The sequence below is a fragment of the Dermacentor variabilis genome, chromosome 11, assembly GCF_050947875.1.
Source record: "Dermacentor variabilis isolate Ectoservices chromosome 11, ASM5094787v1, whole genome shotgun sequence".
Classification (NCBI taxonomy): Eukaryota; Metazoa; Arthropoda; class Arachnida; order Ixodida; family Ixodidae; genus Dermacentor; species Dermacentor variabilis.
Window position 1 is genome coordinate 72,189,747 of NC_134578.1, and position 17,484 is coordinate 72,207,230.

General features: G+C 50.2%; 1 protein-coding gene across 18 annotated transcripts in view; it reads left to right on the top strand.

The window, feature by feature from the left end:
* LOC142563544 (CUGBP Elav-like family member 1-A) overlaps positions 1–17,484 on the top strand; it is a 571,451-nt gene that overhangs the window by 377,480 nt on the left and 176,487 nt on the right. For all 18 annotated transcript variants that reach the window (XM_075674113.1, XM_075674114.1, XM_075674110.1 and 15 more), the window contains one exon: positions 15,946–15,994. In XM_075674113.1, the coding sequence (XP_075530228.1) occupies positions 15,946–15,994 (49 nt within the window). The remainder of the gene's footprint in view (positions 1–15,945; positions 15,995–17,484) is intronic.

Below are 17,484 nucleotides of genomic sequence, written 5' to 3' on the forward strand. Positions count from 1 at the left end.
TAAGTCGACTATGTGTACGCGCGCCCTCGACTCTGCGTCGCTGGAGCCACGATGAGTTCGACGAAGTAGGCTTTGTGCCTGAACCCGCCACCGCCGACCTCGTCTGCTGTGAACAAAGGAATCCCGAGGGAACGTAGTTCGAGGCACATTCCCACGGGCCGTTCAAGATGCGAGACAATGGGCAACCGGCGACCGCGCTGCGGGGGTCAGCTCGGGGTATAAAAGGTGCCTTTCCTGACGTAAGCCCCGAGTTCTACGAAGTCCGTATGACGTCGGTTGAGGACCGTGAACCTGTGTGGAAGTGTGTCTTCGCGCAGAGAGGCGACTTGTTTACTTTGACTGGTCGAACGTTTCCCTCACCTTGGGATGGAATGAGGACCGAGTGTTTATAAACCGCTGTTGTGCGGCTGCTCAGGACACTTTCTTTCGCAGTCATGCTAGACTGATGAACTGCAACGTCCTTATGTAGATACTGTAAATAAACTCATATTCCTCGTTCTCGATGAGAAGCAGTCCTTCCCTCCAACAACGTCCTCAGCGTGGATAAGTTGGACGACGGCATGGGCCAGCTACCTTCTAGTGCATGCCCGACTCCAATCTTGACAACTGATTACGAGCGTTGGGATTGAGCCCCCAATACCAACAAGCCCCAGATTATTGCAGTCGCGAACTGGCTCGACCAGAAATTGGTCTTCTTTTTCTTGCCCATGCGTGGATACGCCTGTGCGCTCGGTACATAAAGAGTTCTTGTTTAGAAATATACAGGTATTTATTTATTCAAGTAGTTTACTTTTTTCGATACAACAGAAAGCCGAGAAACCTAAATGCTTAAAGCATGACACAGGCTCGTGCTCTAGTCAACATTTCTAGCGGCCAGAGCCCACACGCTTGTGAAACGATTTCGCATGCTGAAATACAGTATACCATTATGAGTGCGCGAAACATACAAACGACCTAACCTTTCTGTGAAGTCATCGGAGAGCAGTGAACTTAAACACTGCAAGGTTTGCGATTGCCACACTAGTTTTCGGAAAACCTCGCCAGCTAAGGTGCAGTATTCATGTGACGTCACGCGCACCATTTTTGTTCAGTTCACAGCTTCCACTCTGCTTCTGGAGGTGAATGGATTGCGATAAAGCGCGTATTTCAATCCTGCTGGCTCTACAACAGTATGGTGGCTTCGATGACGCCGGTGCATACTCTACCGTGTGTCCCAGCTAACGTTAGCCAAGCTGTTCAAAGAAAATAAAAATAACCAGAAAAGACTGGAAAGCCACGGTGCAAGACACGATTACAAGATCTGCGGTGTTTGGTAGTCAAACACCTTAGTTCATAAAGTTCTATGTGCATGGTGTTTCGAATGTTCTTTTTTTTTTTCACTTTGAACAGCTTGACTAACGTAAGCTGGGATACCCCATATATATAGCTAGGCACTTGAATGACGTTATTAGCGATTATATAGAAGCAGCAGAAATACAGGATCTGGAGAAACTTCGTGCGCGCGCCGCCATGGTAACGCTAACGGAAAAAACAAAAATCGATTATCTGTGTCGTCCGTTGCGCGCGTTATATGTTAGCCAAATTCACATGTCGTTTCTTCTTGCAGTCCGAATCTGTATCGATCTTTTATTACTTTTTTTGCGTGCGGTTCATTCGTCGTGTCAGAATACGTTGTAATTATATATCACACAGGCATGCAGTTTAAGTTCGCTTCGTATTTATTTGTCCAGTACTATTAGCTGGAAGTTAGCGCACCGGCTTGCTTAAATCTTTTCTTTGCAGTCCTTCATCCCGCGTTTCACTAACGCCAATTCGCTGCAACTTTCCCATTACCAAGTTTGAACAAATCAGTTGCCTATACAAAGTCGCGAAGCGTACACTCGCGATTCGAAAACGACATTGAAAGCTGACGGTGCGTCGGAAAATGACAGCTATGTTGTTATGACAACTTTGAATACGCATATATTTAACAAAGAAACAGAACCAGCTGAGACCCGTTTAGAAGATCTCGTTTAGAATATCGGAAGCTGATTTCGCAGTCGATGGTTAACTTGAATTTTGCTGCGTCTTTCTTTTTTTTTTCTTGTTATATGCAAGTAACGGTTCTAACAAAATACGTGGTAAAATTGTTAATTTTGAGCGGAGCAATGTTCCCAGTGGAAATTCCATGGCCGTACACAGTGTGGTACACGAGACATTCATGAACGGCCGCTGAGGACAAATAATTGTTGATTGACTCCGGATACCTTTTTTACTTGGCAACTATCGCTGTTCATTCGGCTGGCCTCAGAAAGCATTTTGACGCGCGTGCGTGATCAGTATTAAAAGGTAGCTGTTGGCTTGTTATCAGGTGCAGTTTTATTTCTTTATAATCTGGATCTATCTGGCGTGGACACGATGAACAACATCATCACAACATCTTTCAACATCAACAACAACATATTTCACACCGGCGTTGGTCTGCTGCCCACATGAGGCAGTCAGCGTAAGTCAACCCTCACTTGTAGTTTCGTTTAGCTGGTATTTCTGGAGGAGGGCGCGTTAGCTATAGTTCCTTCGGTGCCATCCTTACCAGGAGGCCTGTCTGGACATGACTCCTAGCCTTCCCTCTCGTCTCTTGATTGTGTGGAAGGGTCAGGCGCAAGGTTCAGTGCGGAATTGTGTAAGCATAAGATGCGCGTTGTTGATAGGCAAGCGCCTGCATTAAGAGTCAACACATGCCCCACGTTTATTACTTCGCGAGAGGTCTCCCGCGTACGCCACTTCTCACGTCTTCCGGGATGAATGTAACGCTTTTCTAAAAACCTTCGTCGTGCAGCGCTGCTTGCCGACTCGACTGGAACGGAGAAATCCCTCAGTTTCCTTTTCGTGACCTCGCTTTGCCGGAGTTTGGGGGGAAAATACGAAAGAACTGACGGATTCGCGCAGGTAGTTCTCTAACGAGCACGTCTCCATTGAAACCGCTGTGGGAGAAGGTCAGAGGAGGCACCGGGTGCCGTTCGTGGCGTTCATTAAATCCTCGCGTCACGATCGTATACGTAGTATATATATATATATATATATATATATATATATATATATATATATATATATATATCTGTGCAGGTAACCTACGACCTTTCTGTGCTTTCACCTAATGCGTCACGTTCCTGCTCTTCGGCCTCCTCCTCATTCGACTAAAGCTCCAACAGATCCTCAGTATCCTTTCTTCCGCGTTTCCCCTGTGGACTCGTACGAGCTCTTCAGACAGATAGTCTTAACTGTGCTCTCTCTCTCTCTTTCGTCCCCTCCCTCTCCAGCCCTTTTAGTCGAGCGGCAGCGTGCGGAAGCCTGCAGCTTTAATCTCTTCCCCACTCCCTTATTTTCTTTTGCCTCATTCGTTCTCTCCCTTACGTTCGGGCGCACACCGCCGACACGTCGTAATTAGCGAGCGAGGTCTTTCCGTACACATGGCGGGAGTCTCTGCACCGTCGTTTGTGTATTTTCCCCGTTTTCGTGTTTTTTCTCCCTTTTTCCCTCCTGCTGGAGTTTGGGATCGCTCATCGCGCGATCTTTTTCTTCCTTCCGCCTTGCCTAACCGAATATCGGCGTATAAAGAAAGAAAGAAGGAAGAAAGCAACTCTCTCTTTAATGGAGTTCTCGTGTTCGGCATGTTTTTCGTCGGCGCGTTCCCTATTCCCAGTTTGCCCCCCTTTCTTGTTTCCCCCTCCCTCCTCTTCTGCCCTAAGGTCTCTCCCCATTGCCGTCGACGATCTCTTCCCCCTCTCTCCCTCTCCGCCCGTGCACCCGTTACAGCTGCTCACGACCGGCGCTGCCGTCTCGCTTGTCGCCGCGGTTTTGTTATCGACGAGCGAGAAATGCGTGGCGTCGTATGTAACGTCTGTTTTCCGCGCCGCGAATCGGGCTGGAAACACGCGGCCAATGTTTCTATATAACGCTCGGCGCAGGAAGAAGAGAAGGAACGAAACAGAAGAGGGAAAAAAGAAGCGCTTGCATGTAGTTCTGCGTTGTCGCCGCGAACTGAAAGCATGCAAGCAAACGAGAGAAATGCCTTTTCCAAGCGCTTTTAATTTGCTGCAGTCCGTCGATCGCTTGCGCTGTTATTCTGGCCTTTTCGCTCACCTTGGAGCAGGGTAATCTTGCTTTGTTTAGCTTTCCTTGTTTTCTTTTTTCAGAATACAAAAAAAGAAAACGTTGTTGCCTCTCCTTGTCGGTAATGGAGGAATTTAAGGGGAGGAGGGGGTGGCCAGACGGTGGTTGCTGTCTGCCACTGCGGGGATACTTGCGAGCTTATTAGTCTTCTATAGCCGTCTACGCTAAAATATCAAGTGGTGCTCTGCATGTCTTTGTTTTTCTTTTTTTCCCCCACTGTAAAGCTTGCAGTTTAATGCAGTATGGGACCTCTTGCTATGAGTTAAATCTGCGTTTGCATGCGTTACACGACAGTGCTGCACCGGCACAGAGCTCGCGCTAGTGGTGATGATTGCCTGTTTTGTATAGACCGGACTAGTTTCATTAAACGTAGGTTACTGGTAGCGCCGAAAAGAAAGATGTAAATTGATATCCGAACATCAAAGAGACCGTCGACGGAGCATAACGTTCACCGGCGCCCTGGTTAACGTGTCGCCTAGATCTTGAAGCGGAAATTCAGGCGCGTATAGCAGGGCTGACATCTTCAGCTTTCATTTGACTCTCTCTTAGCTAGGCCACGATATGGTTGCCGTTGACTTGGTTAATGTTTCTCTTTTGTCTTTTCTGTTATCGCTGGTCCCAGCTTTGAGAGGCGGGGGCAGTGCGGAAGTGCCTTTGACGCGACCGCGCGTCGCGGGCGAAGCGCCCCACGACGTTATCTCGTCGCCTCTTCAAGTGCGGAGCGATGACAAAAGCCTCCAAGTTTGGAGATTTTTCAAGAAAACAAAAGAAAAGGCGACGAGAAGAAGACGTCGTCGAGTGGGCAACGTTGGTCTTCGGGGAAGCGGTGGAGGGAGAAGCGGAGACTAGGGAGCAGAGGGAGGGGACTGAGGGGAAAGGGTACAGGGCCGGATGAGAGGAGTTTACAATGCGCGTTGGCTCTTTCCGTCAGGGTTTCCAGATCGATACACGCGGCGGCTGCCTGCGAGAGATTGATGGTCCGGTTATTTCCTTGCTGGAGGGACGGGTGTGTGTGTGTGTGCGCGCGCGTTTTTTCTGTTGCTGTGTGCGTGGGTGCTGCGTCGAATTGTCCGTATATTTGGGAGGGGGGGGGGAGGTCATGCGGGTGTGCCCGAGCCCCCAGCTTGTCCGTCGACCTCCGGCCCGGCGGAAAAGCTGGGCCGCCGCCTGCGCGACTTCCTCTCCCTCCTCCTTTCCTTCTTCCCGTTCGTGGCTGTGAACCTCCGCGCAGCCTGTGCTCTCGGCTCGCTGAATCTTTCCCGAAACGTAGGGTGTACGGAGGAGAGGGGGAAGCTTTCTTGAAATTCAATACACCACCCAACTCCCGGCGTCTCTGGTTCGCTCCTCGATTTTTCCACTTGTTCATTTCGCAGTTCGTTCTTTGTGACTCTTTTTCCCGCCTTCTTTGGCGATGTTTCTCTTCGTCGTTTGACTGCATTTCAAAACATGAAGGCAGCGCCGACTTGGTTTAAAGCGTGTATAAGCGTAAAGGCAGCTCGTAGGGGTAGTGGGGGCCGTATTTTTGTTCCTGACGCGGTTTCATTTTATTTTCTTGTTTGGCTTTTGTTTGTTCGTTTTGTTCTGTGTTCCCGCGGAGTGTTCCGCGTGTTTGGCTGCTTCTAAATGCGTGTGAAGTTGAGTGCGTGACATTCCTGGCTTTCGCTGCGCCTAACATTTAGCCCTACAATGCCCAACGTATCATACGTGCTACGCAAAACTTGATACCTCAAAAATCTGATTTCGGCGCGCGAAGCTTCACGTGCAGCCTGTAGTACCGTTTCTGATACGCTGGGGCGCGATCTCACTTGTGAATAAGTGCAGAAGACGAAATGGTGATAATTACTGCGTTATCAATGTTCAAACTCACATAACATCTGACAGTCTTTTCTTTATTTTTTGTTACTTTTGTTGCAAACTTGCTCTCCATGGCCAGAATCAAAGCGGAACAAGTTCTTGCTTTCCTTGATTTGGAACTGTGTTTAGGTTCAATTCTCTACGGCGCCACTGATAGCCCGTGTGTAGCTTTAGTAAGTTAAACCGTATAATCTTATAGGGTTTTAGTTTTATTTTATTTTCGTTTTATTTGCCAGGTTACCATGTTTGCAGCCTGCTCAGCTTGTTAAACTGTGTCTTGGGGAGGGGCAGCCAACTGCCACGGACACTACTTTGTCATTGGTCTGCATGTTAACAAGTATCGCCTGTCTTTTTCTTCTGCGACCTTTGTGCTGTACTTAAATCGGTACGCTGTACATGTGCTAATAGCTGTAGAGCTCGCGCGCCTGAGTAATGTCTGACGGAAGAACGCTCACAGCCTGCTGGCGGACAAACCAATCCGCACGGGCCGGTTGCAACCGGCCTGTGCAGCTTCCCCTGTAAGCAGAGGAAGCTGCGCTGGCGGCGGCCGCCGCTTGACAAGCGAGTCATCACGGCGCAAGAAAATGGGCGGCCTCGCGAGCGCCTCGCGCGTGGCCGCCGATAAGCGTCCGCAGCTTGGATCGGGCGAGGATTAGGCTGTCACTGCTTCGGGTCGTCTCTTCCTAGAGGCCGTGATCAGGCACACACATCATGGATTGCCCCCTCCCCCCATCTCATACCCGCCCGATACCCCCCCCCCCCCCCGAGTCTTCAAACGTATAACCGAGATCGATTCTGCGCTGCCGTCACCCCCTCACCCTCTTTCTTGCCCTCACCCGGCATTGTCCTTCGCCTTTAGACGTTGTGGAGCTTTCCTTCCTCCTCGCGTGGGCAAAAGTTTCCGAGCCGTCGAGGCCGCCTTCGAAGATTCGCCCGTTTGAGCCAGCCCAACACACTTTGTGCTAACTTTGCGCGATATCTCCCGCTGGCTATGATTGGGAGCTTGGCCACATTGTGTTTCGACGTTGCCGCTCACTTTGAAGAGTGAGCGGTTCGGGGCTTGGCTGTATCGCTTTGCTTGCGCTGACACTTCCGGTTTTCCCCAGTTGTTTCATTTTGTTCTTCTCCGTGAGGAACTGCGCGAATGTTTCCTGTGTGCTTTCTTCTTTTTTTTTTCGGAATCCTAGCACGCTGCCAAACGCGTTGCATCGTTACATTTTTCTTGTTTAACACATCGAAGGCATACCGTACTCGGAGGGCGCCTAAAGGAGGAAGAAAGGAAGGAAAAAAAGGCAACAGCCTTACGAGTGCTATTTAGCATTGCACTAAAATCATCGCAGCCCTTATAGGCTGAGGGAAGCAAATTATACTTACAGTACCGGTTCTTGAGCAGAAGTATAATCCTTAAGCTTCGTTTCGCGCCTATTGTTTTTTTTTTTTATGTTGCGACGGTGGGCCTTTCCGCGGACGATGCGTAATACTCGTGCGTTTTGGAAAGCCGTGGTGATTCAGTGGTTGCGACATCAGTCTGCGGCAAGCTCAGTAATTGATCATTGGCAAGCTGATAATTCGTTACTCATCCATTATTTCCCTGAGGGACGAATGTAGCTCCGGTCATTCCACCTATACAACCTATACTTAGGCGCGCGTGAAAGAGTCCGAGGTAGTCGGAAATCACTGTGGAGCCCTCCGTTACAACCGAGCGGCAACTTTGGGACGTTAAGCCCTATTTGTCGTTAGAAGGCGGCTTAGACCGATTGGTCGGCCAAATTAGTACTCCGTTACCGTAGCATTTAAGCGTTAACACGACTTCTCGATAGCAGCTAAACGTACTGAGGGTGCAGTTATGCTTAGTAATATACCGCCCCGTGGCATTTTCGTGGAGGTACTGGGTATGGATACCCAGTACCTCCATCCAAATGCCACGGGGTGGAATTAGCGATGCCTATGCGTGAACTTACGGGTTATTTAGAAGCTGCGGGAACGCTGCACACGCAAGGTGGCCGAACGAGCCACCAGATCGCCTCTCCCGTTTTTTTGTTGTTAAGGAGCTTAAGCTTAAGGATTATACTTCTGCTCAAGAACGGGTACTGTAAGTATAATTTGCTTCCCTCAGTCAGCATGTTTTCAACGCCACGCCCCACTGCTCCGTAACATGATCATCATCATATTATTATTATCATACGTTATCTTTGTATCCCCAGTTCGCACGACGAAACTTTTTTTTTCCGCGTTTCTCAGCTTTTCTGTGTTGCTGTTTTTGAACAGAGCCACACGTGTTGCCTCAGGCGCACTGCTACTGTGTGTGCATGCGTGCTCCTACGCATAAATGTATGCGCCTGTGTATAGAGACGTGCATGCCGTCGTAAGGCAGCGTATACTTATCTCTCTACTACATTCCCGGCTTCTTTTTTTTTTTTTTTCGCGAGCGCTTCTTTCTCTTCTACCTCCTCCTTCTTCACTTACCCGCTGGAGGCCGGGTGTCGTACACACGCACACCAGACGCGAGTCTTCGTGCAAGGCGTCTCTTGTCTGCATGTTGATGAGTGACGCAACATTTCGCCGCCGGGTGAAAGGGATGCGCGCATTGGTACGCGACGAGAATCGATCTGCCGCTGCTGCCCCCACCACCGCCGTTGTGCTCACGGTGCACACGGCAACAGGCTTGTTGAACAGCAGTGGGTGCGACGCGACCAGCGCGTTAAAAAGGAGGGGTTCCCTCCGGTTTGGATACCGCGTACGGCATCCTCGCCAGTGTTCTTTTTTTCTCTCTTTTTCTTCCTTTTTTTTTACGACGGCGCCTGTGTGAACCCTTCCACTATCTATATTACGTGGCACCCCCGCGAGTTGGCTGCTTTTCTTTTTCTTCTTTTTTGTGCTTGATCGAGAGCGTGCCATTGATTTTTTTTTCGCGCGATGTCGCCATTTCTCTCGCTTGCTTGTTTATACACTCTAAGAAAAGTTTACACCCTTTGGAGTGTATATTTGCCACGCAACGATAATCGTCATCTGTGTTGCTCGCATTCCCTTTCTTCAAGAAAGAGTCCCGCGCTCTACCTTTACGGTCCTTGAATGCTCGTCTCCAACGGCGCGAGGAAAGCATAACTGTAGGTAACAAAACGATCGACGACATCCACAGAGGCGCGGTTGCGCGTGCGCGCATGCTTTCCACGTCCTGCGGCGACGTTCAATCTCCGCTTCGTCCGCGCGCGGTGCCAGAAATTCGTGGTTCCCCGTCGTTTCGAGGAGAATGCGGTCGTCGTCCCCTTCCCGAAGACGTCGAGAGTATAGCGGCGGCGGGGGTGGCCACGCATCTTCGCCGCCTGCCCAGCCCCGGCCGGCAATCGACTCGGGCGGCGCGTGCAGGAGGGACGACGACAAGGCGTCGCTCTCCGCGCCATTTGCGGAACGACTCTCTTAAGGCACGCGCCCTCGCTCCCGTCGTTGTTTTCCCGAGACGCTTTCTGGGCTCCTGATGGGGAGCATTCCCGCGTCCAGGCTTTTTGCGAGCGTGGTCTCCCTGCGCGCGCGTTCTTTCATGTGCGGGCATCCCTTCGTGTGTTCCGGCAATCGCTGGCGTGTTTCTTATTGGGCATATAGCTCTCTCTCTCTCTCCACACACGCACTAACACAAACATACACACTCTGTTTCTGTTCGTTCGTTCGCTCGCTGGCCGGTAGCGCCAGTTCGCCTGCTTTCCGTGGTGGGATTGAGTGCCTATTTCGACCAACGGGCGTCGTTAGATACGTCAGTTTGAAAGCTTCGTTCGCGTTGCCGCTCAAAGTACTCTCTGCTCGACTGCACCTATGTCGGTGCGTGTGTGTTGTGTCGCGTATACGTGTGCTTCGTCGACGGAGGCGGTCCATCTTATATTGTGGCCGGATCTCGGACGCTTGTCGATGGTTTTGTTTGCGATAATGGACCGAGCGGAGCGATTGCATGAACACCCCGCTAGCTTCGGTGGCGGTCGCAGATATTTTGAGGCCGCTTTTACCGTAGTTTCGAATGTTGCTTCGCGTGATATTTCGAGCGTTGCATCGGACTGCATCTAAGCACGAAAATAAATAGTATTTTTTGAACGCGCAACACAATTGTGTTTTCGCGAAATTGTTGAGGGGGGAATTTTGAGTACTGGATGAAGTATTTAATGGTCCCCGGTGCATTGAATAGATTGAACATTTAATAGAATGGTACTACACGTTCGTTAAAACGGCTGTCTCGATCTGCCACGCGATTGCTGGCTTGAGAAGGAGGACCGCGATTGCTACGATGCCATTAACTACGACATGGCGACGAAATGGCCGACGAAGGTGTGATAGTGACACGACTACGCAATGACCCGGACGATGGCGACGACACGGCGATGACGCGACGAACGATGCAATGATTACGAAGGCCCGATGGTGCCACGATGACTGCGGCATGACGGCTCTGTCGGGGCGAATCTGGGATCGAATTCTGGGTGGCTGAAGTTTTTTTTTTCCTACTCACTTCTACCGAGAAAACATTCTACCACGGTTCTTCCAAAGGAGCAAACAAATGCAAGAGGAAAGTTGCCTATGACTGTCATTCGATGTGTAGTGCAATATTACTTGGAGTGTGGGAATATGGGAAACTTTCGGATAACGAAGCGAACAGTATCCTATTCGAGTCGGTCTTCGAATCGAGTAGTCGCTATTCGTTAGTGCGAAAATTTCTCGAACACTTTTCGAATATTTCAAGACGTCTACTAGACCCAATTAAACACAAAGCTGGAGCAAAAATACGGCGAGATTTCATCCCTGCGGGCATAGTATAGATACAAAATATGACTAATTTCATAGTAGACCAGGCTACGTCGCTTAGGTAGCCGTATGCTACTGTCTATAATACGATCATTCGCGCTTGCTGAACAGTCCTGTGCAGCTGAATAAACTGCTTGTTTGCTTGTAGTGCTCCATTTGTGCTTTTAACAAACAACACTTCATGACATACTATGCAATTACAGAATCTTGCTATCTTTCAAGGAGATACTGTAGAAAACATTTGCCGCCGAGATTGTCAGCCCAAGGGAAAGCTTGGGTGCTGAAATTGGTTGCCACAACCTTGTTTTTGGCAGAAACTAGCGGAAAATAACGAATTTCGAGCATTTTTCGCAAAATACCGCGTCTAGCGGCCGCACCGTGAACTAGAGGAAGTGACGTTTTTGTGACGGCTAGCTTTCTGTGCCGGACACAGGCGAGCCGGCCCTCGCCCGCGTCTCAACCACGCAGTTGCTCTCGGCCGCATTATACTTGTTTCCGCAAGCAGAGCTTGTGCCCAAGTCTTCAATATCGTCGTTTGTGTTGCGTGCTGCTGTGTAGTGGGACGAGCGAAGCACCTGGCACAACGCGGGAGAACGCCTCTACGCTGCTGCGCGCAAGGGCGCGGGAAAGGTATTAGAGACTTTTAGCCTGTCCGCTATTCCAATAAACGGGAACGGTTTGGGCGGATTGCCGGATTGGCGGTGGCGTAAATGTGAGCGGCCGGAGCGGTGAAGCCGCCTGGTGTTGTAGAGCTCAACCAGACAAACGCATAGCTAAAACTGCAGTAACTCACCATATCCTGCTTCGCCACTCGTGCAAATTTTTGGCAGCGGCGTAATTGTGAACACGATTACGCCACTGTCGAAAATTTACGCCAGCAGCTAAGCAGAATATAGTAATTAGATCTGTGTTTGTGTGGCTGAGCTTTGCGCCACTAGCTGGCGCCACCAATCTGGCCGCTCACGTTGACGCCGCCGCTAAACCGGAAAACCGCCCGCGCTTGCCCGAATACCGGACACGCTAAAGGTCTCTAATTACGCCACTGTCTACACCAGCAGCTAAGCAGAATGTAGTAATTAGCTTTGTGTTTGTGTGGTTGAGCTTTGCGCCACCAGCTGGCGCCACCAATCTGGCCGCGCTCACGTTTGCGCACCCGCTAAACCGGCAAACCGCCCGCGCTTGCCGGAATACCGGACACGCCAAAAGTCCCCATTGTCGGGCGAGACAAGCCGTGTCGTACGTTTGCGGCAGAGCCGAAGCTTCGAAGGATATGGATTGGCGCTGCTCGCTCATCGGGGCCATCATGGGTACCGTCAGAGCGTGACTTTCTGTGCTCCGAACACTTCGGGGACAGCGACTATCAGACGTGACTTGCTTTTCTGCAGGGCTGCGGCATGTCAGCGAAAGGGGCGCGCCTGATGCCTGGCGCTATCCCTTCCCCCCCTTTTTTTCTTCCAGAAAGCGGAAATAAAGGAACGTAGCAAGCGGAGGAGTGCACTCGAGAAGACGAAAAGAGTTATCTTTTTTTTCTTAATTCTTCATTGCTCAGCGGAACAAAACGAAGACGAGATTGGCGGGCGATGAGCAAAGGCATCGTGCCGTGTTCGTACTGCTGCTCTCTCTAGCGGCGTTCGGTGTGGCGTCGTAGTAGCAGGGTCCTTCGATACCTTTCATCTGGTCATAAAACATCCGCGTGACGTCATGGGAGGGAGCTTCATGTAGCTTCCGCAGTGGACGCATCGCAGCGCTGGCGCAACGACAAGGTGGGCTGGAGCAGACGTCGAGCGAACGCGACAGCCGTTCTCTGCGTACTACGCTCGCTATTGCGCAAGGATCGCACGCCTGCATCCGCGTGCGAATATCGTCCACACAACGTGCGAATCGCCGCCCTGTTTCTGTACGGTGTTGAGAAACTTCAGCGCGGTCAATTTCGAAACTACTGCAATGCCTTGTTTCATTGCCAACTTCAGCTGCGTTCGAAACAGCGGCGTAACTGATTATTCGAATTGTACGCTTCGACTAATCCAACGTTAGAAAGTGACACTACAGAGCGAGTTCACGTCGCAATTTTATGCAGCTGCTCCATTCGTGCAGTCGTTTTCACTCGCACCTAGCGTGGTTGCGCGCTCACTAAACACTGAGAGGCGGACGTCGGGTAAAGCGGCGGCTGCCCACCTCTGCTGCTGCTGCTGCTGCTGCTGCTGCTGCTGCTGCTGCAAGCCGGCACAGATGACGTCATGGCGCAGCCCCGCGCGCACCGGCGTGGCGTGTCATCCGTTACAGAAATACGTGAAATGAACACTGCGTGCGGGAACAGTAACACCTCTTCCGAGTCAAATTTCGAAGCTTCCCTCATTTTTTAAAATAGTTTTGTTCAGTATCCCCTTAGGAGTATTATGGGATCTGAACGTGGTTTAATATTTAATGTTATAGCGGATGTTCTTTGGTCGATAGCTGTTCTACTCGTTTCTGGTATTATTCGATGCGTATTCGATTCCTTCTCAAAAAAAAAAAAAAGAACTATTCGCGCACCTCTAAATATTAACAACCGCACGCTGTACACAGAGGCAGCAGAGCAATATCCTTGTCGTACGTCGTAACAGAATGCTCTTTCGCTTTCCGGATCGGATGTGCCGACAACGCCTCGCGTAATGGTCACGGTAACGAGAGACTCTTCTATACGTTCTCTACGTGACTGTCCTCGCTACAATTTGCAGAGACGATCGCTCGAAATCGCGATAGCGTGTTTCGACTAAAGACCTCTAACAGTGGAACTTATTTTAGAATGCTGACTTCACAAGCCGTGGCAGCGGAGGGCTACGAGGGCGCTGTTGCAGTTTTTAAGGTCAACGGACCTGCATAAGCGGCTGTAGCCTGTTCGTAGTGCTACAAGTGCTATGCTGTGCCGTGACGGTGTGTAGTGATAGTGAACCGCCGTGATCGCGTCTCTTCTCTCTCTCTCGCTCGCCCTCTGCTTCCCGATCTCCTTACCTTCCCCTTTCCCCAGTGTTATGTGGCAAAGTGGATTTTCCCTTCTGGCTAACTTCCCTACCTTACCCCCTTTCTCCTCTCTCTTTCTTTATGCTCGAACGTACTTGGTTCTTTTTTTTATTAGTTTCTCCTCGAGTTTAGGTCGTGCGATTTTCAATGTTTGTGCTTCTGACTCTCGTCACTCGCCTGCCTCGCGAAGCGTGGCAGGCTCGGTTCCTCCAGGGCTCGCGCATCCGACCGCCACTCCCGAGAAGAACCGAACGATCGGCGCCGCTCGCGCGCGCCTTTTTAAGTCCAGCCGAGCGTACCGGAGCACGTTCGTAAACATTGACCCGAGAATATCCTTTGTGTTCGAGGAGAGGCTCGTCTCCCCTGTGTGTGTGCGTGTGTGTGTGTACGTGTGTGTCTGCGCTCCGACGAGCGCGGGTTGTTTACTGCTGCTTGCTCTCTGCCCAGTGTCTACGGGCGACCGGGGTATTTGAGTGCCCGGCGAACCGGCGCCCGTTTCGTCTCCGAGGGCCCTGGGTTTGTTCCGGGGCGCGCCACTGGCCCTCGCTCTCTGTTGGCTCACTTGTTCTTCCAAGCGCTCCAATGAACACTCGCCCTAGCCTTCTAGCTGTGCTCTTTCCCGAGTTTTGCCTCTTTTTTTGCCCCCGTTCGACCGGGAGCAGTGGAGCCAATAATGCGTCGAAAGCAGCAATCGGTTGCCTCCTAAGCATTAGCTCAAGGTGTGTCGTGTTAGCGCACACGCGTGTAATCAGTAGAAGCTGACGAAGCGTAGCCTTAACGCTCGACGGACACTAGTTTGGCCTTTAAAAAAAGATAGTCACGACGTTAAATTGTAATTCAGGAGGAGGGTTATTAAGTGCCACACAGTCCGCAGAAACGCAGCGAAACTTCTCCAACGACTTTCGTAAGAGAAAGTTGAATTGTTGAATTCGGCATTTTTATTGCCAATGAATATGTTGAGTGGTTGCCTGGAACCACGTCATGACGTCATGACCTCATGACGTCACTATGATGACGTCACTATGACGTCATGCCTGTCACAGCGTGTGCTCGTGACAGGTCGGCTGTTGATAACGAGAGGTTGCATTACCTTCCTAAGGAGTCACAGACACAACCCAGTTAGTTAGGAACTTTTTTTTCTGCACAAATACGACTTTGATGCACGAAAACTCTTTTGAATTTTTTACGTCGCAGTGGCGCACCGACTCTTTGATTTGGCGTCAAGTTCGAGGGAAAGGCATTCTCCATTCACGGCTTATGCTAGTAACCTGATTCACCGCCATATAAGTTAAAGGGTTTTGAGAGACAGCCTAATCGTTCTGGGTGTCCTTTTTTTCTTGCGTTTGTCTTTCTGATTCGTGTCCGTTCGTCATAATCCTAAGAGTTAATGTTTGCGCTGAAAATATTTTGCCTCTTGTTTCGTTATGCGTTACTTATACGTTATGCGTTACTGTTAGAACGACCGTTTTATTCTAGCCAACGAGGCTTATAACGCGGTGACAGACGCATGCGGTAATCGCAGTAGTTGTAGCCGTTAGCGGTCAGAGGGTGAAGCGCGGTTTGTATGTGTGACACTGAAACACCACACTTCGCTAAGTAGTGTTCATTGCTATCATAGCAAAACGCGCGTCGCTTGAGAGGATCTTATGTGTGCGCAGACTCAGTAGCGTCACTTGTGCATGCGCTCTTTATAAGCAAGTGTTGTACGCCGCGAGTGTCGCAAAAAAAAAAAAAAAATCGAAGAAGTTGATCTGTTGGTGTTGTGCGCCTGGAAATCTGAAAAGGTGGCAAAGCCGCTGTTTGCTCGAAATAATAGCGAATGTTGTGTCGATCGCGTAACTTTCTTTAGTTACATTCGAGCATAAACTGCGGGAGTAACGGCAAATGCTGCTATGAATGGTGCTCGATCTCATGAGCTACGACAGAATCGCCATACGTCGATGAAACTAACCGGTGTTTGCTGTGGTGCTTACTGTTCTTGACCGCGTTTTTGTCTGTCATAACCACGGTAGTAGCTATGTTTCTTGTCTTTTTGCGTTCGTGTTAAGTACGTGCATAACTACGCTGTGAATAGCTCTTGCGAAGTGTGTGTCTAGATAAGGGTTCCGTAGTGCTTCGGCTGACGCTCATTGTGTGCCTTGTCTCTCATTACAGATGCATCATCCGATACAGATGAAACCGGCTGACAGCGAAAACAGAAACGGTGAGCGTTTGCCCGCTTTTACGCTTCGTCGGGGAACCGACTCGATTTGCACCTCTGTTCCGTCACACCGCGCCCTTAGGAAGCCAATTGACTTGGCCCTTTCGATGCAAAACTCGGGGTCGCCGGGTGGATTCCGGCCAGGGCGGCCGCATTTCGAAGTTGACGGGAGCGATGCGAAAGCCCGCGTGTACTTATATTTGGGTGAGCGTTAAACAACCCCCAGGTAGGCAAAATAAATCCGGCGTCCCGCACTATACCGCATGTGTAATCGCCAGATCATGGTTTTGGCAAGTTAAACGTTTAAATACATATATTTTTCAACCCATTCCATCGTGCAATGCGCGGCCGTCTCTTCTCTGGGATCGAAAGCGATCGCGATCACCTTACGTTGAACCGCAGCCTCGCGGATAATTATTATTATTATTATTATTTGTTTTGAACACATATACACATATATACAGTTAACAGGAAAGGGAAGGCGAGGAGCAGGCTGGCAACTGCCACCGGAAGGGGCACAACGCCTGCCTACTCTTCTGAAGGGAGGTGACAGCAACACAGAAATGGAAGATAGGAAGGAAGGGAGGAAAGAGGAAAGGAAGAGCAACAGGACAAATCTAAAGACTAAAGTAGAACACAGTACACTAGCTCGTTGTTCCGCCGAGTTTCGACTCTGCAGCCGGAATTAAACTGACGCCGCATCGAACAGCCTCCACAATTATCAATCACATCCATGGCTAGTTTGCTACGCGGCTAATTGTGCGCTCCACGATGAGACGCCAAGTATAGCTGCACGCAATCACCGTTTCACTGGTAGTCGGTTCACAATATACACTACAAGGTGTTGAAACCCGCCACTTCCCATCTTCGAAGGAAGAAGCGTTAGGACACAGTACAGATCACACACAGTAGGGCCGGTCACTGAAGGTCACGCTACTACAGAATGTTAAACGTTCATGCTACAAACGTGAACTTAAGTTAGTTAGCTCCAGAAAGGTTAGTAGGGCGCGATGGGCCTGATCACGTTTAGATGCACAACCACTGGGGTATAAGCATTCCTCGAGTGTCGCACACCGCAGGCCAAGGAGGTGATAGTTTCTCACTAGCGACATGCGCTGCGCACTGAAAGCGGGACACTCAAATATAAGGTGCTGAAGTGTCTCGTAGCAGCCACAAGACGCACAGAATGGACTTGCCACACGCCCTTGTCTGTATAAACGTTCGTGCACGTTCACGCAACCAACCCTCAGCTTGAGCAGTTGTGCTCTAGCGCGACGAGGCAAGCCTCGACCACGAACACGGGGCGGGAACGTTCCATTTGCGACACGCTGATCTGGATGCTGCTTAAGTAGGTGGCGACGTATCAGGAGACGGAAGAAAGCGGATAAGATGCATAAGGTACAGGTACACTTTATTTAGCGGAAAGTTACGAACAGCAGAGACCGAACAGAAACCCATTGAATTTACTAGGAACATGTCTGAATAATCTTGCC